The sequence below is a fragment of the Schistocerca gregaria genome, chromosome 3 (assembly GCF_023897955.1).
Source record: "Schistocerca gregaria isolate iqSchGreg1 chromosome 3, iqSchGreg1.2, whole genome shotgun sequence".
NCBI classification, from domain to species: Eukaryota; Metazoa; Arthropoda; class Insecta; order Orthoptera; family Acrididae; genus Schistocerca; species Schistocerca gregaria.
In genome coordinates this window covers 532,035,621-532,060,080 of record NC_064922.1, presented here as the reverse complement: position 1 = coordinate 532,060,080, position 24,460 = coordinate 532,035,621, and the positions used below count along the sequence as shown (strand labels likewise).

Here is a 24,460-nt window from a genome sequence, read left to right as displayed (position 1 = left end):
TCTCCTACACTGGCCGTACACCTCTGGTGATCGTCGAGGGGACACTGAATAGTGCACGGTACATCCAAACCGTCATCGAACCCATCGTTCTACCATTCCTCGACCGGCAAGGGAACTTGCTGTTCCAACAGGACAATGCACGTCCGCATGTATCCCGTGCCACCCAACGTGCTCTAGAAGGTGTACGTCAACTACCCTGGCCAGCAAGATCTCCGGATCTGTCCCCCATTGAGCATGTTTGGGACTGGATGAAGCGTCGTCTCACGCGGTCTGCACGTCCAGCACGAACGCTGGTCCAACTGAGGCGCCAGGTGGAAATGGCATGGCAAGCCGTTCCACAGGACTACATCCAGCATCTCTACGATCGTCTCCATGGGAGAATAGCAGCCTGCATTGCTGCGAAAGGTGGATATACACTGTACTAGTGCCGACATTGTGCATGCTCTGTTGCCTGTGTCTATGTGGCTGTGGTTCTGTCAGTGTGATCATGTGATGTATCTGACCCCAGGAATGTGTCAATAAAGTTTCCCCTTCCTGGGATAATGAATTCACGGTGTTCTTATTTCAATTTCCAGGAGTGTACTTTCAGAAATGACTTCCTGACACTTAAATCTATACTTGATGTTAACAAATTTCTCTTCTTCAGAAACGCTTTCCTTGCCATTGCCAGTCTACATTTTATATCCTCTCTACTTCGACCATCATCAGTTATTTTTGCTCCCCAAATAGCAAAACTCCTTTACTACTCGTACTTTAAGTGTCTCATTTCCTAATGTAATTCCCTCAACATCACTCGACTTAATTCGACTACATTCCATTATCCTCGATTTGCTTTTGTTGATGTTGGTTTTATATCCCCTTTCAAGAGACTATCCATTCCGTTCAACTGCTCTTCCAGGTCCTGTGCTGTCTCTGACAGAATTACAATGTCATCGGCGAACCTCAAAGCTTTTATTTCTTCTCCATGGATTTTAATTCCTATTCCGAAATTTTCTTTTGTTTCCTTCACTGCTTGCTCAATATACAGATTGAATAACATCGGGGAGAGACTACAACCCTGTCTCACTCCCTTCTCAACCACTGCTTAACTTTCATGTCCCTCAACTCTTATAACTGCCATCTGGTTGCTGTACAAACTGTAAATAGCCTTTCGCTCCCTGTATTTTACCCCTGTCACTTTCAGAATTTGAAAGAGAGTAGTTGTTTACTGAGATCAATTTCTATGGTGAAGTCGTCTGTACCAAACCAAATGAACAAACATCCTTGGTCTCTTTACATTGTTGACCAAAGTTTTTGAATTCACAGGAAATGTTGTGTTGATACACCTAGAACTATATTAGAAGTCAGTCACCGCTGTAGACTATATTTATTTGTATACCGATATTTGTGTCATAATTTGTAAATGTGTAGTAGTAGTGCGTGCACTATTACACAACTCTAACGCTTGATTTTTCGTTCGCCACACTGCAGTTCCAGGTATCCAATGATGAGACGTTAGCGTCTGTCGTCACAATAGCAGATGCCTACCGTGACCAGCATTGCGAGCCGTGACAGCGGGCGGGTCTCATAAATTATGGCACTCTGTGTATCGGATTCCAGTCACGCAGACCAGCAATCTGTTACGTCTCTGGCACATTTCTGACCTACAGGATAACGCTGCCGTCTTGATGAACACAACGCAGTGCTTCTGTCTGTTTGTTTTTCATCATCTCGGTTAAATTCAGGTGTTTGGTCTGCAGCTGAATAAACTTCATTGCGTAGTTCTTTCGAGATTCTACATATTGACTCCTCTCATACAGCCTGACCAGTTTCGAAATTCACAATTTCATTTTCAGATACTCACACCACTTTTTTTATGCCCATCTTCTGACTGGTTTGATGCGCACAGTCCAGATTTTCTCTGCTGTGACAACTTCTTCATTTTACAGTACCACTCACATTCAGCATCCTAGATCATTTGTTGGATATATTATTTAGTCTGTCACCCTTTACACTTTTTACTTTCTGTTTCAACGGAAACTATTCCCTGACGACTGAAGATATACCCTATAACATTTAACTAAGGTACTTATTAGTCACGTTTTGGTCCGCTCACTCGCGATTTTTGTAGCTCTGTCCAGAAGTTTTTGAGAGATAGTTTCCGACATCAGTTTATGCCAGATTTAACAAATATGAAATGATTTATCCCGAATTAGCAGGTGTGCTGCACTTCATGAGAATTCTGATACACTGATTCTGTGGGTGATTTGTCGCCTGTTCAATAGTTTTATTTCCTTGTTATGTCGAAATGCCATTACCTAGCTTCCTTGGCTACCCAATACGTACGTTCGACTTGGTTTTGTAATCAGCGAAATAAAATCGCATAACAGCGATCCACACAAATTGCCATCACTGTAAGACAATTAAGTTTCCACAAGAAGTTTTTTCATTCACTTGAGCTACTCTGCTACACCACCTGTTAGAGGTAAACGTCACGCACTGCAGGAAAAAAGCTGAGCTACTGAACCCGATTTTCCAGCAGATTAAGAAACAGTATTAATCTATTGGAAGCTCACATACAGTGTACTTCATTTTCCACCCCGCCAGCAACAGGAAAACGTCAGCTGCCTCTCCTGATGACAATTTCTGCTCGACGGCTCTACAGCCGCCTGTCGCTATTTAACGTCAGCCCATGTGATCGCAACACATTGCGCCTTGAGCGTATGACCAAGAGAGGAAGTTTTCTGCATTCACTTTGCCAAACATAAGTTTACTGAATACTGTAGTTTAGTTTTCAGCGTAAGATACTATCAGTAAATTGAATGTACAACGTTGTAATCAGAACTCAGCATTCCCCACGTCATATGCTGCCTAAGTACGTAGTCTACTATTCCGGGCAAAATTCTCCCGGTGAAACGAGGTAGTTGCATAAATTAGTGGCAGTTTTGTTTCTCATGTTGGTACGCAGGTTGCTGTAAGTCCATTTATCTACCGTCATTTTTTATTTCCATATCAGAAAACAGTGAAGACCTTGGGTGTAACTTTGGACGAGCATCTCAACTGGGCGGAGAATACAGTCGCAGTGTGTCGAAAGACGTCTGCTTGTCTCTATGCTCTCAAAAAGTTTCGGAACATATTCCCACAGGACTTGAAACGCCAGCTCGTGCAAGCACTCGTTCTACCGAACCTCCACTATTGTGATGTGATTCAACAAGGCATGAATAGTGAAAACAAAAGACGGCTAGAGCTAACCATGAATGCCTGTGTGCGTTACACCTGCAACATTCGCCGATATGATCATGTTAGTGCTTCATACTCCGAGCTAGGGTGGCTGCGGCCGGACAAACTGCGTGACTACCACACTCTATGTCTACTTCACCGACTCCTCACCGCGCAAGCACCCCAGTACCTAGCTTCAGAGATTAAAAACCTGTCATGCCATCATAACCGAAACACGAGGTCACTCTTATCTGGTATCCTAACTGTGCCCACTCACAAAACAAAAACTTTTGCAAACTCCTTCTCAGTTGCCGCTGTCCGCCTCTGGAACAAACTGCCCCTTAACTTGAGGAAAATTCAATCTCCTGTTGCTTTTAAGAAGAAGTTGAAGCATTTCCTACTATCATCCGCATAAAATTCTCCACAACAATAATGTGCAAGGCCAATCCTCTCATCTGTCCAATAGCAAAGCTAGCGTCTATCTTGCTCCTGAGATGCCTTCCTCTTCATCTATCTCTATTAGCCACGCAGTCTCCTTTTCCTTTATATTTTCCTTAATTATGTTTCATCATGTCTCTCTATTCTTCTCCTACCTTCACCATGAGTCTCCCTCATACTCCCTGCTGCCAGCACTCCTATCTAAAATCTTTCTCTTCAATGATGTATTCTTCGAGGTGTACCTTTCTAATTGTTTATCTCACTTTTTGTATTAGATGTAGTTTAACATGCCTACTAAAACATATGACTGTAAAATAAGTAGAATGCCTGGTTAGATGTAAGAGAGGGCCTGATGGCCCTAATCTTGCCAGGTTAAATAAATAAATAAATAAATAAATGTTATTATTCTTGAGTTGACATCTTGCACGTTGTATATTTTTGAAGGTAGCGTTATTTGAGGTTAGAAAATGGAACGTTAAACGGAAAAATTTAAAATTTGTGACGTTTTGTTTTCTGTGAATCGAACAAAGAGGTGAAGGAAGTGAAAGAAGCTCAGACGTTTGTGCCTCGTTTGGCGCGAGTGCTATTTATGAAAACACATCAGAATCACGAAGCCCAGCGGCGGTAGCTGTCTTAAATTAGAGATAAAAAGCTGATCCTCTGTGATACTGGGCGCTAGAACCGACGTAGCCTTGGGACCACTCAGTTGCCACAGACCTTGCGAGCAACTATCAAAAGTCAGTGCTCCCTCATTGTGCTAGTGATGGCTAAGACAGATAACCCACAACGAAAAGTCGAAATTAGTTGTAGTTTCTGCGTAGAGTGACCCGCGTTGACTAAAATCACACGTTTGATAGACTAAACATCATAAGTGAAAATCGTCGCCGGCTGGTGTGGCCGTCCGGCTCTAGGTCTAAAACCACGTGACCGCTACGGTCGCAGGTTCGAATCCTGCCTGGGGCATGGATGTGTGTGATGTCCTTAGGTTAGTTAGGTTTAAGTAGTTGTAAGTTCTATGGGACTGATGACCTCAGATGTTAAGTCCCATAGTGATCAGAGCCATTTGAACCATTTTTGAAAATCGTCCAGAATATTTAATTCAGATACTGAGAAAATGTCAATTGAATTCAGCAGTATACCTCTTTGTCACTCCAGAAAGTAACTAGATTATCACAGTATTGCCAGACATATCCTACAATGTTGTCAAGTCCCAATCAGCCTCGCAGCAGGAACGAATACGTTTCCATGGCCATGTAGTTCTTAACCGGGCTAGCAATCCAGGAGTAGATCTTGCGCTTCAAAGACTTGGCGGAAGCAGCCGTCAAATTGACAGATGTCAGAAGTACGACAGCTGCAAACAAAACGGTAGAAACCACCTAAACACCATTAATTAGGGAAATTGATTAGATAGTCCTCCTCCTTAAAGCTGTCAATATCTTTTGTTTTATTCTCTACGTTATCAGAATTTTTATATGACAATTGTTCGGGGTAGTTGTTGGAACTAACGTTAAAAGTATGTAAGAATATAATTTATCGCTCATTCTAATTTAGACCTCAATGACAGAAAATCTAGAAATAAAAAGAAATTTAAAAAGTACCGTTTACTCACAGCGACTCTCAGCACCATCTGGGAATATGAATTTGACCATATAGATAGGGAGACAGTGCTAGAATCGGCGAAGACTATCCATCTGCTTCTGATCATTGAAGCCAAACCACGAAGACTCTTTAGCAGCACTCGTGGTCAGCCTGGTTATAATTAGAATTTAATTTCTGCCGTTGAAAGAATTATTAAACAGTAGGTGAACTATGTCAATACCTTTACAGCCAACACAGAAAATAGCTGCACAACGCTATCGCTATCCGTGGCAATACACCTTACGCTTACACTTTTCTATAGACGATTTAATACCTCGCAGCAGACATTCGCCTCATTTTGGAGGCGATAATCAAGAGCAACAGACTATCACACCATCGTACGATCTATTCATTGTCGCCAATCAGCGTTGTAGGTACAATTTTATTGGCATCGCTTATCACCTGTGAACCTTTTTCCCTAAAATCGCTACTGTACAGAGTAACTTATTCTCAGTGATATCAAAATAGTTCACTCAACGACACGCGCAGCTTTCTCACCAAGCAGGGAAAAGATGACAAAAGCAGCACCTTATCACTAACAGTTGTATAGAAATGGATGCATCCAACCTGCGTATACTCAGTTACTAACTCTTTTAATTCGATTAAGCCTTTAGACTTCGTTCCGTTGTCAAGAGAAATCAGTTTTCAACTACGAATAATAATCTTATCGGGAAGAATTCCTCCTCCAACGGACCATAACGTGATGCAGTACACCTGCCTTGCACCGTGTGCCATTGGAGTTGGTTGACCATCTCTGTGACGAATGCGCTGCTCTTCTTTCTATCTTCTCTATTTCCTCGATCAGTCATATCTGAGGTGGATCCCATAAAGACGAACAATATTCAAATACTGATCGAACCAGTGTTTTGTAAGCTTCTTCCTTTGTTGGTTGACTACATTTGCTGACGATTTTCCCAATCTATCATCTGAGTTACTTGCGACGAATTTTATGTTGTCCCATTTCAAATTTCTGAGGACGCTTTACACATAGTCCCAGATATTTTATGGAAGGAAATACATCCAGTGATTGTTCAGCAGTTGCGTAATTGTACAATAAACAGTATCCGAGATACGTTATATTTCTGTTGAGGGCCAGCTGCTAATCTCTGCACCAAACGTCTATATTTTGCAGGCCTTTCTGCATTTCGCTACATTTTTCTAGCGACGCTACTTCTCCGTATGAAACTGAAACATCCACGAGAAACCTCATGGAACTTCCAACTAGTTCATATATTTACATTATGAAAAGTAATGGTCATATAACACGCCCGAAGCTACTTTTACGTCTGAAGACTTCTCTCCGTTCAGAATGACATGCTGTGCTCTGTTTGCTAGGAACTCTTCATTCTAATCACACAGCTGGTGTGATATTCTGCACGCTCGTATTTTGTTCATCAGGAGGCCGTAGGGAACTGCACCGAATGTCTTATGGAAGTTAAGAACAAGGTATCTACATGGGTGCCTCTGTCTGCTGCTTTTTTCAGGGGTCTCATGGACGAACAGGGTGAGCTGGGCTTCACACAATCATTACTTTCGGAATTCTTGTTGGTTCCTACGGAGAAGATTTTCAGCCTCCAGAAACATCATTAGAGGTAATCATAAAATAATGTTACAAAATTCTGCATCTAACCGACGTGAGAGAAATAGGACTGTAGTTTCGTGCGTATGTTCGGCAACCCTTCTTAAAAACGGAAACAAACAGTTCTTTTTTCTAAGGAAAGCTTCATTTCTCCAGAGACCTACGGTATACATCTTCTAGAAGGGCAAGTCCTTCTCAATACTCTATGCGGAATCGTATTCGTATTGCGTCAGGTCCAATGTGCTTTCCTACGTTGAGTGGTTTCATTGCTTTTGTATCCCAGGGGCACTTATCGGTATTAACTGGTTTTTTTTTTTTTTTTTTTTTTTTTTTTTTTTGTACGTGCGATGTTTTAAAGGAGGCACTACGGCGCAGTGTTCCCCTGTGAAACAGGTTTTGAAAAAGAAGTTTCGGATTTCGGACTTTTATGTGTCATCCCCTCTTTCAATGCAGTTACGGTCACTGATATAAGGTAAGACCAAAATTTATTGAAAGTTTCTGGCAAGTCTGTAAAAAGAATATTTCTTTGAAATTCGTTGAAAGCTTCATATATAGCTTTCTTTAAGGTAATTTTGGTTTCATTTAATTTTTGTTTGCCTGTGAACCTTTGGCTAAGTTTAAATTTGCAGTGGAGCTCTCTTTGCTTTTATAGCAGTTTTCTGTCGAACCACGGCGGTTCCCTCTTTCTAAGCAATAAGATTTTCCCACCTTTCCTTTTATTTCGATTTACAGCACTTTTCAGTGATGATCCGACAGTCTTATGACCGTTGATCGCTGTGAACGCTAACTCAGTCGAAAATTTCGGTTGTGTTTATCACCAGCAGGTCTATGATGTTATTTCACAAGTCTGTTTTCTGATGAACTGCTCACAGTAGTTCTCGGATAAAGCACTTAGAACAATTTCTCTGTTCCTAGTAATCGTCCTAATAACTTTAGTCTACAATCAATAGCTGACAAGTTAGAATCTCCACTTAAAACTCTAACATGACTAGCAAATTTACGCAAAATATTTTTCAGGTTTCCCCTCTGATGATGTGCCACTACTGCTGCTGAGGCAGTGGGTCTATAAAAGCATCCCATGTTTGACTCACCTTTAACACTTGAATTTGCCCTAATTGTTTCGCATTCGAAATCCTACTAATCTCACTAGATATTGTATTGTTTGTTGCTATAAAATCGATTCCACCACCAGCGTTCAATCTGTCTCTGCGATATACATTCCAATCGGCATTTAGTATTTCATTCCTTTTGACATCTGATTTAAGTCAGATGTCTGTGTTTTGTACTGTGTGGCCATTGTTATCATTAACAACTAAGATTGTTCCAGCAATACGAAGACATTCTGATCGTATATAAAGCACACTAGCTACAGGACACAATCTATACCTTCAATGAGCGATAGCGATGGTATTGTTACCAATAACAGCCCTACAAAAGCGCACTTACTAAATGCAGCTTTTTGAAATTCCTTCACCAAAGAGGACGAAGTAAATATTTCAATATTAGAATTAAAAACAGCTGCAAACATGAGTAACTCAGAAATACAATAACCTGTGTAGTGAAGCAGCTTAAATCACTTATGGAAGACAAGTCTTACCCTCCCTCCAGGTAGTATTTCAGTTAGGTTCCTTTCAGAGTATGTTGGTACAATAGCTCGATACTTAACACTCATGTACAACCGCTCTCTCGACGAAACATCCGCACTTAAAAACCCGAAAGTTGCACAATTGATACCAATACCCAGGAAAAAATAAGAGTAATCCGTTGTGTAACAGACTTTTTTGTTTTGTCATCAGTCTACTGACTGGTTTGATGCAGCCCGCCACGAATTCCTTTCCTGTGCTAACCTCTTCATCTCATAGTAGCATTTGCAACCTACGTCCTCAATTATTTGCTTGACGTATTCCAATCTCTGTCTTCCTCTATAGTTTTTGCCCTCTACAGCTCCCTCTAGTACCATGGAAGTCATTCCCTCATGTCTTAACAGATGTCCTATCATCATGTCCCATCTCCTTATCAGTGCTTTCCACATATTCCTTTCCTCTCCGATTCTGCGTAGAACCTCCTCATTCCTTATCTTATCAGTCCACCTAATTTACAACATTCGTCTATAGCACCACATCTCAAATGCTTCTATTCTCTTCTGTTCCGGTTTTCCCACAGTCCATGTTCCACTACCATACAGTGCTGTACTTCAGACGTACATCCTCAGAAATTACTTCCTCAAATTAAGGCCGGTATTTGATATTAGTAGACTTCTCTTGGCCAGAAATGCCTTTTTTGCCATAGCGAGTCTGCTTTTGATGTCTTCCTTGCTCCGTCCGTCATTGGTTATTTTACTGCCTAGGTAGCAGGATTCCTTAACTTCATTGACTTCGTGACCATCAATCCTGATGTTAAGTTTCTCGCTGTTCTCATTTCTACTACTTCTCATTACCTTCGTCTTTCTCCGATTTACTCTCAAACCATACTGTGTACTCATTAGACTGTTCATTCCATTCAGCAGGTCATTTAATTCTTCTTAACTTTCACTCAGGATAGCAATGTCATCAGCGAATCGTATCATTGATATCCTTTCACCTTGTATTTTAATTCCACTCCTGAACCTTTCTTATATTTCCATCATTGCTTTCTCGATGTACAGATTGAAGAGTAGGGGCGAAAGGTTACAGCCTTGTCTTACACCCTTCTTAATACGAGCACTTCGTTCTTGATCGTCCACTCTTATTATTCCCCCTTGGTTGTTGTACATACTGTATATGAGCCGTCTCTTCCTATAGCTTACCCCTATTTTTTTCAGAATCTTGAACAGGTTGCACCAATTTATATTGTCGAACGCTTTTTCCAGGTCGACAAACCATATGAACGTGTCTTGATTTATCTTCAGCCTTGCTTCCATTATTAGCCGTAACGTCAGAATTGCCACTCTCGTCACCTAGCGCATTCTCAATTTTCTTTTCCATTCTTCTGTATATTATTCTTGTAAGCAGCTCCAATGCATGAGCTGTTACGCTGATTGTGCGATAATTCTCGCACTTGTCAGCTCTTGCCGTCTTCGGAATTGTGTGAATGATGCTTTTCCGAAAGTAAGATGGTATATCGTCAGACTCATATATTCTACACACCAACGTGAATAGTCGTTTTGTTGCCACTTCCCCTAATGATTTTAGAAATTCTGATGGAATGTTGTCTATCACTTTTGCCTTATTTGACCGTAAGTCCTCCAAAGCTCTTTTCAATTCCGATTCTAATACTGGATCCCCTATCTCTTCTAAATCGACTCCTGTTTCTTCTTCTATCACATCAGACAAATCCTCACCCTCATAGAGGCTTTCAATGTATTCTTTCCACCTATCTGCTCTCTCCTCTGCATTTAACAGTGGAATTCCCGTTGCACTCTTAATGTTACCTCCGTTGCTTTTAATGTCACCAAAGGTTGTTTTGACTTTCCTGTGTGCTGAGTCTGTCCTTCCGACAATCGTATCTTTTTTGATGTCTTCACATTTTTCCTGCAGCCATTTCGTCTTAGCTTTCCTGCACTTCGTATTTATTTCATTCCTCAGCGACTTGTATTTCTGTATTCCTAATTTTCCCGGAACATGTTTGTACTTCTTCCTTTCATCAATCAACTGAAGTATTTCTTCTGTTACCCATGGTTTCTTCGCAGCTACCTTCTTTGTACCTATGTTTTCCTTCGCACCTTCTGTGATGGACCTTTTTAGAGATGTCCATTCCTCTTCAACTGTGCTCCCTACTGCGCTATTCCTTATTGCCATATTTATAGCGTTAGAGAACTTAAAACGTATCTCGTCAATCCTTAGAACTTCCATATCCCACTTCTTTGCGTATTGATTCTTCCTGACTAATGTCTTGAACTTCAGCATACTCTTCATCACTACTATATTGTGATCTGAGTCTATATCTGCTCCTGGGTACGCCTTACAATCCAGTATCTGATTTCGGACTCTCTGTCTGACCATGATGTAATCTAATTGTAATCTTCCCGTATCTCCCGGCCTTTTCCAAGTATACCTCCTCCTCTTGTGATTCTTGAACAAGGTATTCGCTCTTACTAGCTGAAACTTGTTACAGAACTCAATTAGTCTTTCTCCTCTTTCATTCCTTGTCCCAAGCCCATACTCTCCTGTAACCTTTTCTTTTACTCCATCCCCTACAACTGTATTCCAGTCTCCCATGACTATTAGATTTTCGTCCCCCTTTACATACTGCATTACCGTTTCAATATCCTCATACACTTTCTCTATCTGTTCATCTTGAGCTTATGACGTCGGCATGTATACCTGAACTACCGTTGTCGGTGTTGGTCTGCTGTCGATTCTGATTAGAACAACCCGGTCACTGAACTGTTTACAGTAAACACACCCTCTGCCCTACCTTCCTATTCATAACGAATCCTACAGCTGTTATACCATTTTCTGCTGCTGTTGATATTACCCAATACTCATCTGACCAGAAATCCTTGTCTTCCTTCCACTACACTTCACTGACCCCTACTATATCTAGATTGAACCTTTCCATTTCCCTTTTCAGATTTTCTAGTTTCCCTACCACGTTTAAGCTTCTGACATTCCACGCCCCAACTCGTAGAACATTATCCTTTCGTTGATTATTCAATCTTTTTCTCATGGTAACCTCCCCCTTGCAGTCCCCTCCCGGAGGTCCGAATGGTGGACTATTCCGGAATCTTTTGCCAATGCAGAGATCATCATGAAAGTTCTTCAACTACAGGCCACATGTCCTGTGGATACACGACACGTGTCTTTAATGCAGTGGTTTCCATTGCCTTCTGCATCCTCATATCGTTGATCATTGCTGATTTTTCCGCCTTTAGGGGCAGTTTCCCACCAATAGGACAAGAGAGTGCTCTGAACCTCTATCCGCTCCTCCGCCCTCTTTGACAAGACCGTTGGCAGAATGAGGCTGACTTCTTACGCCGGAAGTCTTCGGCCGCCAATGCTGATTATTTATCAAATTTTAGGCAGTGGCGGGAATCGAACCCGGGATCGAAGACGTTTTGATTATGAATCAAAGACGCTACCCCTAAACCACGGGTTAGAACTAACGGACTCACAGCATGTCAATTTTCAGTAGGATTTTGGAACATATACTATGTTCGAACATTATCAGTTACAGCGAAAAAACTATCTTGACGCAGTATCAGCACGTATTCACAAAATGTCGCTTTTATGAAACACAAATAGCTCCTTATCCTCATGATATCGTCAGGAGACCTCAAATTGATTTCATATTTCTAGATTTCCAGAAGGCCTTTCAATACCAATCAGCACAAGCGGGTTGTAATCAAACTGCGTGCCTATGTAGTATCGTCTCTGTTGTGCGACTGGATTCGTGATTTCCGCTCACAAAAGTCATAGTTTCTTGTAAGTGACGGAAAGTCATTGAGTTAAAGAGAAGTAATATCCATCGCTCCCTAAATAATTGTTATAGGCCTATATTGATGATTTACGAGACAATCTGAGCTGTTTTATTAGATTGTTTGCGGACGATATTGTAATCTCTCATGCAATAAAACCATCAGAAGAGCAAAATCAATAAGAAAAATAATGTAGAAAATTCGTCTGTGGGTGCGAAAAGTGAAATCTGACCCTAATTGGAGAAAAGAGTCAGGTTAATCACAAGAATACTAATAGGAATCCGTTAAATTTCGGTTAGACGATAAATCGCATAAATCTGAAGTCAATTAATTATTACCTAGGAATTACAGTAACATACATTTTAAATTAGAATGATCATATACATAATTTTGTGGGTAAAGCAAACCAAAGACTGTCACTACAGATTTGCCTTTGTAACTTCTAGTAGCTGTTAGCTTTGATACATGAACGGCTTCGCATCTACGTGCACACCTGCACGCAAAGTTAAGCAGTACTGTAATTTGTATATGTTCATGCACCAGTAAAAGAGCTTTAACCTATACCCAGTACCGAAGTACTTCACCTTTTACTGCTCCTACTCGCGTCCTTCACTCTCGGCCATTTTGCAGAAGCAGTTCACAGGAGCAGAACCACGCGCCGCCTACTCAGACAGGATACAAAACCTTGGCCGTCCTCTTATAGAGTACTGTAATGCAGTATGGGATCCTAACAAGATAGGATTGACGGAAGACATCGGACAAGTCAAAGGAAGGGCAGCACTTTTTGTACTATCGCGAAATATGGGTCAAAGTGTCACGTATATGGTTGCGATTTGGGGTGTCAATCATTGAAACAATTCCAGAATGGAAGGTAGGAGACGAGGTACTGGCAGAATTGAAGCTGTGAAGACGGGTAGTGAGTCGTCCTTGGGTAGCTCATTTGGTAGAGCATTTGCCCGCGAAAAGCAAAGATCCCGGGGTCGAGGCTCGTCCGGTACGCAATTTTAATCTGCCAGGGAGTTTCAAAGGCGTTTTCCGTTATTGCGAGACCTTTCAACGAAATTCCAATCACCAACTTTCTCCTCGCAAGGAAAGAATTAAGTGTTCGTTTTCCCCGCACAATAGTTGAGTGTAGAACTATAGAGAAATAGTTTTAAGGTGATTCGTTGTAACTTCTTCCAGGCAATTAAGTGTGAATTGCAGAGCAGGCATGTAGATGTAAATATGAAATAGTTATGTATTAGAAACTTAAAGGCTTCCAGTAAACGTAATATTAACGTTTCTGAGGTAAATATGAGACTACTTTTACAGATGGGCAAAATGTGATATTGTGCAATGTCAAAAGATGAAATAGTAAACACTTCAGTATTATTTTTTTCTATTGCGAATAATACTCTTTATTTTCACTTAACGGCGCACTATATTTATGATTTTATAATATAGTAACGTATGAATAATTTATCAAAGAGCGTCTATTATAAAAAAGTCCTCACAGCCACATAAAAACGCACACCGAGCGTAAATATTTGACGCGGGCACACTGTTCATAGAGCTTGTTTCGCGAGTCTCACTGGCAGCGACATGGCTGCAGCCAGTTCTGCTCGGAAGTTCACCACACTGCCGCTATCCAGCGTGTAGGTGGACGAGCACACCTGGCCGCGCAGGTCACGTGGTTGCCATGGCAACGCCGGTGGCGACCAGTAGCAGCAACAGCGCCTCCCACGGGGCCGCGGCGCCAGAGCCTCCAGCCGGAGGCAGCGAGTTGTCCAGGTCACGCATGCGCCCCTCGCGCCGCTGCGCGGCACCTTCCGCCTCCAGTGAGTTGTCCAGGTCCAGCATGGGCTGTTGCGGCTTCGCGCCTTCCTCCCCAAGGCCGTACGGAGACTGCTCCGCCGTGCGCAGGTAGAACGAGCCGAACGTCCTGCGGGCATACAGTGCTGATGCTAAAAATGCCTTACATGCAGTTACCTAACTGTTGGGTAGCAACAAGAGGGAGCGGAAGGATACTAAGACGCAATAAGGAAGGATCCCAAAAATATCGACAAACACACAATCCTCCCATTCTCCCCGACCATCAAATATTTCATAGACGTCATCCTTTCCAAAATGAAGATGGCACAAAATTCTTTACCGATATCCATTCTGCCTTGCTTACCTTCTCTCAGATGAATCCTTGTTCCACTCCTCTTCAAATAACTAGAATATTGTAACGTGTCCTAAATATCCCACATATTTGCGTCTCAATACCTAACGACGTATTACAAATCCAAATTCAGGAAACAATTGGTTCAGTTGGCTCTAAGCACTATGGGACAACATCTGAGTTCATCAGTCCAGTAAGAACTACTTAAACCTAACTAACCCAAGGACATCACACACTCAATGCCCGAGGCAGGATTCGAACCTGCCACCTTATCAGCAGTGCGGTTCCGGACTGAAACGCCAAGAACCGCTCGGATACAGCGGGTGGCAGGAATCACCAAGCAAAATAGCTGGATTCGCATTCTGGAAGGCTATGGATCATTCATTTTTTTCTTTTTCTATGGTTTCCAGCCGGCCGCTGAGGTCGAGAGGTTATAGGCGCTTTAGTCCGGAACCGCGCTGCTGCTGCGCTCGGAGGTTAGAATCCTGCCTCAGGCTTGGATGTGTGTGATGTCCTTAGGTTAGTTAAGTTTCAGTAGTTCTAAGTCTAGGGGACTGATGACCTCAGGTCTCATAGTCCTCAGACCCATTTGAACCATTTTGTGGTTTCCATTATATCGATTAAGGCGACCACCAAGGAGGTTACAATCAAAAGGATAGAGACGATTTTTGTCTATGCTGGTTTCGCCCACATGAACTACTGCTCTATCTCTGACGTTCAAGTCGTGGAGGGGAGGTTTGGCCACCTTATTCTTTGCTTCCGTTCCTGGAGCATTATGTCCTATATGTTGCATAGCGATTACACGATAGTGTTGTACAAATATCTCACCTTCTGTTTTCTCATTTCTTATTGCAGAGTTAGGTTTCATTATTTTGAAGAAATTAAACCGCTGTTAATACAGAGGGGTTTCAAAAATGACCGGTATATTTGAAACGGCAATAAAAACTAAACGAGCAGCGATAGAAATACACCGTTTGTTGCAATATGCTTGGGACAACAGTACATTTTCAGGCGGACAAACTTTCGAAATTACAGTAGTTACAATTTTCAACAACAGATGGCGCTGCGAGTGATGTGAAAGGTATAGAAGACAACGCAGTCTGTGGGTGCGCAATTCTGTACGTCGTCTTTCTGCTGTAAGCGTGTGCTGTTCACAACGTGCAAGTGTGCTGTGGACAACATGGTTTATTCCTTAGAACAGAGGATTTTTCTGGTGTTGGAATTCCACCGCCTAGAACACAGTGTTGTTGCAAGAAGACGAAGTTTTCAACGGAGGTTTAATGTAACCAAAGTACCGAAAAGCGATACAATAAAGGATCTGTTTGAAAAATTTCAACGGACTGGGAACGTGACGGATGAACGTGCTGGAAAGGTAGGGCGACCGCGTACGGCAACCACAGAGGGCAACGTGCAGCTAGTGCAGCAAGTGATCCAACAGCGGTCTCGGGTTTGCGTTCGCCGTGTTGCAGCTGCGGTCCAAATGACGCCAACGTCCACGTATCGTCTCATGTGCCAGAGTTTACACCTCTATCCATACAAAATTCAAACGCGGCAAGCCCTCTGCGCCGCTACCATTGCTGCACGAGAGACATTTGCTTACGATATAGTGCACAGGATTGATGACGGCGATATGCATGTGAGCAGCATTTGGTTTACTGACGAAGCTTACTTTTACCTGGACGGCTTCGTCAATAAACAGAACTGGCGCATATGGAGAACCGAAAAGTCCCATGTTGCAGTCCCATCGTCCCTGCCTCCTCAAAAAGTACTGGTCTGGGCCGCCATTTCTTCCAAAGGAATCATTGGCCCATTTTTCAGATCCGAAACGATTACTGCATCACGCTATCTGGACATTCTTCATGAATTTGTGGCGGTACAAACTGCCTTAGACGACACTGCGAACACCTCGTGGTTTATGCAAGACGGTGCCCGGCCACATCGCACAGCCGACGTCTTTAATTTCCTGAATGAATATTTCGATGATCGTGTGATTGCTTTAGGCTATCCGAAACATACAGGACGCGCCGTGGATTGGCCTCCCTATTCACCAGACATGAACCCCTGTGACTTCTTTCTGTGGGGACACTTGAAAGACCAGGTGTACCGCCAGAATCCAGAAACAATTGAACAGCTGAAGCAGTACATCTCATCTGCATGTCAAGCCATTCCGCCAGACACGTTGTCAAAGGTTTCGAGTGATTTCATTCAGAGACTACGCCATATTATTGCTACGCATGGTGGATATGTGGAAAATATCGTACTATAGAGTTTCCCAAACCGCAACGCCATCTGTTGTTGACAATTGTAACTACTGTAACTTCGAAAGTTTGTCTGCCTGAAAATGTACTGTTGTCCCAAGCATATTTGCAACAAACGGTGTATTTCTATCGCTGCTCGTTTGGTTTGTATTGGCGTTTCAAATATACCGGTGATTTTTGAAACACCATGTATAAGGGACGATCAGAAAGCTTTCGTTCGAGAGCGTTGCTGCAGCGTGTATGCAACGTAGCGCGACGTCGATACTGTTACATGAGCACCGCTATGTATAGAAATGATTAATGTGGCATTCGCGACTATATGATGTGCGTGCGGTAAATGCGGAATCGTGAACTAAGGGGACGTTTTTACTGAATGCAACCAAACAGGACCAACGTGCTGTTATTCTTTTCCTGGCTGGCAAAGGGCATACACGATAGACGTCCATCGGAGAACGAAGAATGTGTATGGGACAACATGTCTGTTGACAAACACTGTTGCGGAATTGTACACCAAGGGGTTCCGCTGTTTCCTGATAACGGACGTACCCGTATCACAAATGACGTAACGCAGAAATACGCTGACTCAATTGGGAAACACACGAGCACGTACCCTGTAGTTCTGATCTCTCCCCATGCGATTGTGGTCCCGTCGATATAAAAAAAAGACGGTCGACGATTCCTGTCGGACGAGGATGTATAGCAGGCAGTAACGGAATTTTTCATACTGCAGGACTCTGTGTTTTACCAGACGCGTATCTTCAAGTTTGTCCGTTGGTGGGATGATTTCTTCAATGTTCATGTCGATTTTGCCTGACTGGCACACTGATTTTGGAAGGTGCGGTCTTCCAACAGAATCATTTTGATCGTCCTCTATTATAATAATAAATAAAAGACTACGCCTAAATCTGATTTAAAAAGATCAGGCTACCTCTAAGTTGACGAGATGAAACTATTTATTTTTCAACGTATTTCTTTATCAAATTACAATGACAGGCGAAATACCCTCAGACTTCAAGAAGAATATAATAATTCCAATCCCAAAGAAAGCAGGTGCTGACAGATGTAAAAATTACCGAACTATCAGTTTAATAAGTCACAGCTGCAAAATACTAACGCGAATTCTTTACAGACGAATGGAAAAACTGGTAGATGCGGACCTCGGGGAGGATCAGTTTGGATTCCGTCGAAATGTTGGAACACGTGAGGCAATACTGACCTTACGACTTATCTTAGAAGAAAGATTAAGAAAAGGCAAACCTACGTTTCTAGCATTTGTAGACTTAGAGAAAGCTTTTGACAATGTTGACTGGAATACTCTTTTTCAAATTCTAAAGGTGGCAGGGGTAAAATACAGGGAGCGAAAGACTATTTACAATTTGTACAGAAACCAGATGGCAGCCATAAGAGTCGAGGGGCATGAAAGGGAAGCAGTGGTTGGAAAAGGAGTGAGACAGGGTTGTAGCCTCTCCCCGATGTTATTCAATCTGTATATTGAGCAAGCAGTAAAGGAAACAAAAGAAAAATTTGGAGTAGGTATTAAAATTCATGGAGACGAAGTAAAAACTTTGAGGTTCGCCGATGACATTGTAATTCTGTCAGAGACGGCAAAGGACTTGGAAGAGCAGTTGAACGGTATGGACAGTGTCTTGAAAGGAGGATATAAGATGAACATCAACAAAAGCAAAACGAGGATAATGGAATGTAGTCCAATTATATCGGGTGATGCTGAGGGAATTAGATTAGGAAATGAGACACTTAAAGTAGTAAAGGAGTTTTGCTATTTAGGAAGTAAAATAACTGATGATGGTCGAAGTAGAGAGGATATAAAATGTAGACTGGCAATGGCAAGGAAAGCGTTTCTGAAGAAGAGAAATTTGTTAACATCGAATATAGATTTAAGTGTCAGGAAGTCATTTCTGAAAATATTTGTTTGGAGTGTAGCCATGTATGGAAGTGAAACATGGACGATAACTAGTTTGGACAAGAAGAGAATAGAAGCTTTCGAAATGTGGTGCTACAGAAGAATACTGAAGATAAGGTGGATAGATCACGTAACTAATGAGGAGGTATTGAATAGGATTGGGGAGAAGAGAAGTTTGTGGCACAACTTGACTAGAAGAAGGGATCGGTTGGTAGGACATGTATTGAGGCATCAAGGGATCACAAATTTAGCATTGGAGGGCAGTGTGGAGGGTAAAAATCGTAGAGGGAGACCGAGAGATGAGTACACTAAGCAGATTCAGAAGGATGTAGGTTGCAGTAGGTACTGGGAGATGAAGAAGCTTGCACAGGATAGAGTAGCATGGAGAGCTGCATCAAACCAGTCTCAGGACTGAAGACCACAACAACAACAACAGTGTATTAATTTTATCTTTCGTTTTTTGATGTTCATCTCTTATACTTCGTTCTGCTCCTCTCGGCTGTTCTTTCAAGCCCTTTGCTGTCTCTGACGTAAATAAACATTAGCAATCCGCAACATTTGCGGTCAGCAATTAGCTGAAACAAATAATGTTGACCATATGACTGTCTGTAGAATGCAGCAAGAGAAGTTCCTGTATCCATGCCATGAATAGCGTGTGCAGACACTATCAACAACTAATTTTCTTGTACAAGTACACTTCTCCGACTAGTTCATTCAACAATGAACGTTTCGCTTAGGAAAATGTTTCATATGGTGCTGATACATTGTTTTCCTGTTTGTTACACATAAGTAATATGTTATGAGCCTTGGTAAATTAGCTCTAACATGAAAATAAAGAGTTTCTGGGACCAGGGCCATTCAACATATTTTCGTCTTCTACGTTTTATGAGTGTTTCCTGAAAATTTGGGCACACCTTTTTGTTACAACGTGTATCTTGCACATCGGGTGGAATAGTGTTGTCGTGGCTGACTCTTCCAAGGACATCAGCATTTCTGAGCGATTGTCTTTTACTCCAGGAACTCTGTTTGGCATAGGTGTTTCTGTTCTCTATCAAATTCTTCACGCAGTAACATATCTTCCATCTTTACCTACTACTTCTTCTCTTTTTATAATGCTGTCCTCAATTTTGTTTCCTTTATAGGGAACCTCTATCTATTCCACTTTTCTCCTTACCCTTCTGTGCTTAGAACAGACTTGCCATCTGAACTGGCGAAGTCAGCACAGGTGCTTCTGTTTCCACCAAGAACCACTTCAATTTTTCTATATGCAGTATCTACCTATCCCCTTAGTTATATATTTTCCTATAGTTTGTAACTGCCTTATAGCCATTCCTGGTTATGATGTTGCACTTTATATCAATCTCATGGTTTAGACATCTGTACTCCTTTTGCCTCATTCACTTGCTGCATTTTTATATTTTCTCCTTTCATGAATTAAAGTCATCATCTCTGTGATAATATCTATGAGGGCTCCGCTTTTTACCTATTTGGTCCTGTATTGCCTTCACTAATTCATTTCTCAATGGTGCCCATTCGTCTTCTAGTGTATTCCTTTCACTTGTTTCAGTCAGTCATTGCCTTCTGTCGTGGTTCTTAAGCCAAGTTTTTACGACGATTAAATTATGCTCTGTTTGGAATTCTACCAAGATGCTTACTCTTTCATTCCCTTCCTCCTGTCCACATTCACCTTCTATTTTCCATTCGTCCATTTTTCTAATATCGAATTCCAGTAACCAATCACAATTAAATTTTGCTCTCTCTAAAGGACTTGAATAATTTCTTGCATCTCATCCTACATTTTTTCAGTTTGTTCATTATCTGCTGTGATAGCTGCCATACAAACTTGTACTACTGTGATGCGTATTTGCTTCGTGGTAGTACAACAATAATGCATTCATTATGCTCTTTGATGAAATATGGTCCTTGCCGAAATGGGGTATTTGTGTACCTCAGTTACTTACATAAAGATAGCCGTACAACATGTGCAACGGCAACGGAGGGATACCTCTGCAGAAGTCAGACAAACGTTTGGTTCTTGAAGAGAAGCAGTAGGTTTTTCAGTAGTTGCAGTCGCAACAGTCTGCATGACTGAGTGATCTGGCCTTGCAACATCAGCCAACATGGCATTGCTGTGCCGTTACTGCAAACGGCTGAAAGCAACGGTAATTTACCACTGGTTTCCTGACGACGATTGCAATTCAAGTTGCCACATTACTTCAGTAATTATATGCATCTGTGTAACGTGAAAAAGGTGCTACATTATCTACAGTTGTTCAGTGTGTTTACTTATGACATGGCATCGTCATATACAGTTCTCTTGTATTCGGTAAAACACCGCGTTGCTGGTCGATCATCATCGTATGTTCATGGTTCTGGATTCACCAGTGGATGTCCTTGATGTGTGCAGAGACGAACAGCAAAACGATTTTATTGTATAAAGTTATCTGGAGCAAATTATGTGTATTCAGGTATCAAAGAATGTAGTATAGTACCGACCAACAGAGAGGCGGTGCTGTTGTTTAGACACTGACTTTATCTTCGGGACTATACAGTTTGCTCTGTCTGGACAAAATCATTTAGGTTTTCCGTGGTTTACCTCATTTATTTCAGGCAAGTGCCAATATGGCTCCTTCATCGAGGCCATAATCGATTGCCTGTCCTCATAAAAGAGTACTTACTGCGTATATTTTGTGTGTATGTGTGTTTTTGAGCTATTTATTTACGTTGAGCTATGATGATAAATCCTACATCATTGTAATATGAACAATGTATAAATAAATAAATAAATACATTGCTAGATTCCTTGTCAGAAAATTATTTCCTCGTCTCGCAAAGACATAATAAATCAATTATTAAATCGTACAACAAAACCTTTTTTCCTGACGAGGGCTTCTTACGTGAAATTGAAAAGTTTTTTTTCTTCCATTATTTCCAAAGTTCGTACCATCACGTGTACCAGATACCATTTTCCTTACCACCTCAAGCCACTACATTTATTGGCTGCCAGTTGTATAAAAAACTACAAAAAACTGTGTGTGTTCGGAATATTTACATTTTTGAGAGGGTAATGGGAAACCGGCTCATCATTCGTCTTAAAGACACATGAATAACACCGCAATTATTTGTGTAATTCTGCATCTAGATATGGACCTGACTCAATTCTAGAGTTTCAAATCAGAGGTCTAAGCGTTTCATTCCATATCACAGAAAAACATTTCCACCTAAATACGCCTGCTTCCGCGTGGTACAGGGAAGTGATCTCTCAACTGTCGGTTTCAGTCGATAATTGTTTTTTTTTTATATTGTCTACAACTTTTTGGACAATAAATTGTTTCTATGTGGGATTGGTGTTAAAGTAGCAATTTTCACAGTCACCGCCTCGACTTCTGAGATTCCTACAAATCACTTGAAATGTTGAAATGTGTGTGAAATCTTATGGGACTTAACTACTAAGGTCATCCGTCCCTAAGCTTACACATTACTTACCCTAAATTATCCTAAGGACACACACACACACACACACACACCACCATGCCCGAGAGAGGACTCGAACCTCAGCCGGGTTCAGCCGCACAGTCCATGACTGCAGCACCACAGACCGCTCGGCTAATCCCGCGTGGCACAAATCACTTGAATGGTCTGATACGAATTTATTACGTTATGCCAAAGAAGTTGCAGTTAAAGATTTGAGAGAAGTATTAGGACTGGATAGACGAATAAAAGTGTACTTCAAATTACTTTTGACAGTAAACAGAACGAATAGGTGGTAAAAAATATCTGAAGTCATGAATAGTCAATGTAGCATAATATAGGTACTCTATGAAATGGCAATAAAGGAAGAATATAACAAGAGGAGACATGGTATCATACTGTCATTGGAGTTAACAGTACACTTTCACATACTTGAACAAATATTGCCTCGTAGAGACTAAAATGTTATTGCTGGATCAAAACTGATTCGCATTTTACGGATTCTAGTCCGTTGCCTCATGTTACTTAGATGTAAGTAAAGTTAAATAGACTGTTGGCTGCATTTTTAGACCTGGAGCTAAGTCAGCGCCTTAAACAATGCTAGTGTTACTAGTTCACAAATGAGAATATAAAGAGAGAGAATGACCTTGTGAGTAAGGAAAGTAAGCCAATAGACGTTATGGATCAAAGTTGTAAACGGATAATTAAGGAAATGGACAAAAGAGCGGAAATAAAAGTAAGTTTTAATGTTCACTCTGTGTAGAGGTTATTATAAATGTAGTATTATCCCGGATTGAACAAAAATGGCTTCGGCAGACGAACTACATGACCTTCCGTTGCGGCGATTTCCGGGAAGAGCGGTAGCCTCGAGTCAGGATCACCTGACAGAAGTTTGAAACCTATTCCTCGGAAAATCATGAAGATAAGAGTAAGTGCACTGTGCAACAACGAGAGACGAGATATCATGCAGTGACGAAAGGAAAAAAGAGTATCACACACAGGAAATGACAACAGCTTAGGAAACTACTCTTTTACTCTTTCGGGAATGTGAAGTTGTTGCAGCAGCTGTTTAAGAAAATTTAATTTTTAGATAAATTAGTTCGTTAATTCAAGAATGTACAAGAACCACGGGGTAACAATAAGACTGGAAGACCAAGAACGAAGAGCTCGGATTGAAAAGGGTGTAATACAGGGATGTAGTCTTTCGCCCCTACTGTTCAGTCTATACATCGAAGAAGCAATGACGCAAATAGATATTCTTATTCTCAGTGAAAGTGAAGAAGAATTACAGGATATGTTGAACGGAATGAACAGTTTAATGAGTGTAGAATAAGGATTTAGAATAAATCAAAGAAAGAGGAAAGTAATGAGAAGTAGCAGAAATGAGAACAGCGAGAAACTTGCCATCAGAATCGGAGATCACAACGAAGACGAAGTCAAGGAATTCTGCTACCTAGGAAGCAAAATAACTGATGGTGGCTGGAGAAAGCGGGACATAAAAGGAGAATGGGACTGGGAAAAAGGGCGTTCCTTCTCAAGAGAAGTCTGCAGACACAGGTCTCTACTTGAGGAGGAAATTTCTGATGACGTACGTTTGGAGTACGGTATTGTATGGTAGAGTAACAGGGACTGTTCAGAAAACCAGAGAATAAGAAAATCGAAGCATCTGAGTGTAATGCAGAAGTTCATTCCCTCCACGTGTTTAAGCCAAGTATTACGCATATTTACGCGATCGGGAATGCTTAGTAGCAGCTGGGCTACATGTACATTTAACAATTAAGCGTCAGCAAGGAGCATTAGTGATGAAATCATAGCAGGCAATGTTGTGCAACCTTAATAGGGACAGGATCCCACTATTCGGGAGTAGGATCTTACAGCCTGAGACAGTGTATCGAGACCAACTTCCGTCACAATGTCCGCAAACGTGACGTCAGATCCGCTTAGCAATAGCGATCTGAACGCCCATTGGCTGAAAGGAAACGAGAGAAGTGTCCTTATTGGCTGAGAGAGAAAGGTGGGATGGTCTCTCTTGTCCTTCGGGAAGGCGGGGCGAGCTAGTCGCGAGGAACCACGCAAAACACACGGTCGAGAAACAGGGGCGGCTCTAAAACAACGGTCGCGAGTGCATATTTCAGATGTTAAGCAAGATATAAAGTGAAGTTATTAGTTATAAGAGCGCTACGTGTCGTGGGCAGTGTCTATCATTATGTAAGGTCAGAAAACTGTGTTAATTTGTGTAAAGGGTCGAATATAACGGCGTAGTCCAGAAACGACATATTGCAAATACTGATTTTGTGACGTGTGTGTCAAAGTAGTTTCTGTATTAAAACAAGTATAGTTCAAACGTATTTGACAATTAACGACAAGTATAGTTCAAACGTTGTTGACAATTGACAACTGGCATCCCTAAACACTCCAC

At 41.6% G+C, this 24,460-nt stretch overlaps 2 protein-coding genes across 2 annotated transcripts in view; one reads left to right on the top strand and one right to left on the bottom strand.

The window, feature by feature from the left end:
* The window catches only part of LOC126353920 (GTP-binding protein Di-Ras1), a 1,474,116-nt gene that overhangs the window by 444,316 nt on the left and 1,005,340 nt on the right, over positions 1-24,460 (top strand). The window lies entirely within an intron of this gene.
* The window catches only part of LOC126353919 (pancreatic triacylglycerol lipase-like), a 400,593-nt gene continuing 389,752 nt past the window's right edge, over positions 13,620-24,460 (bottom strand). The window contains exon 7 of the mRNA XM_050003160.1: positions 13,620-14,169. Coding sequence (XP_049859117.1) covers positions 13,914-14,169 — 256 coding nt within the window. The 3' untranslated portion in view covers positions 13,620-13,913. The remainder of the gene's footprint in view (positions 14,170-24,460) is intronic.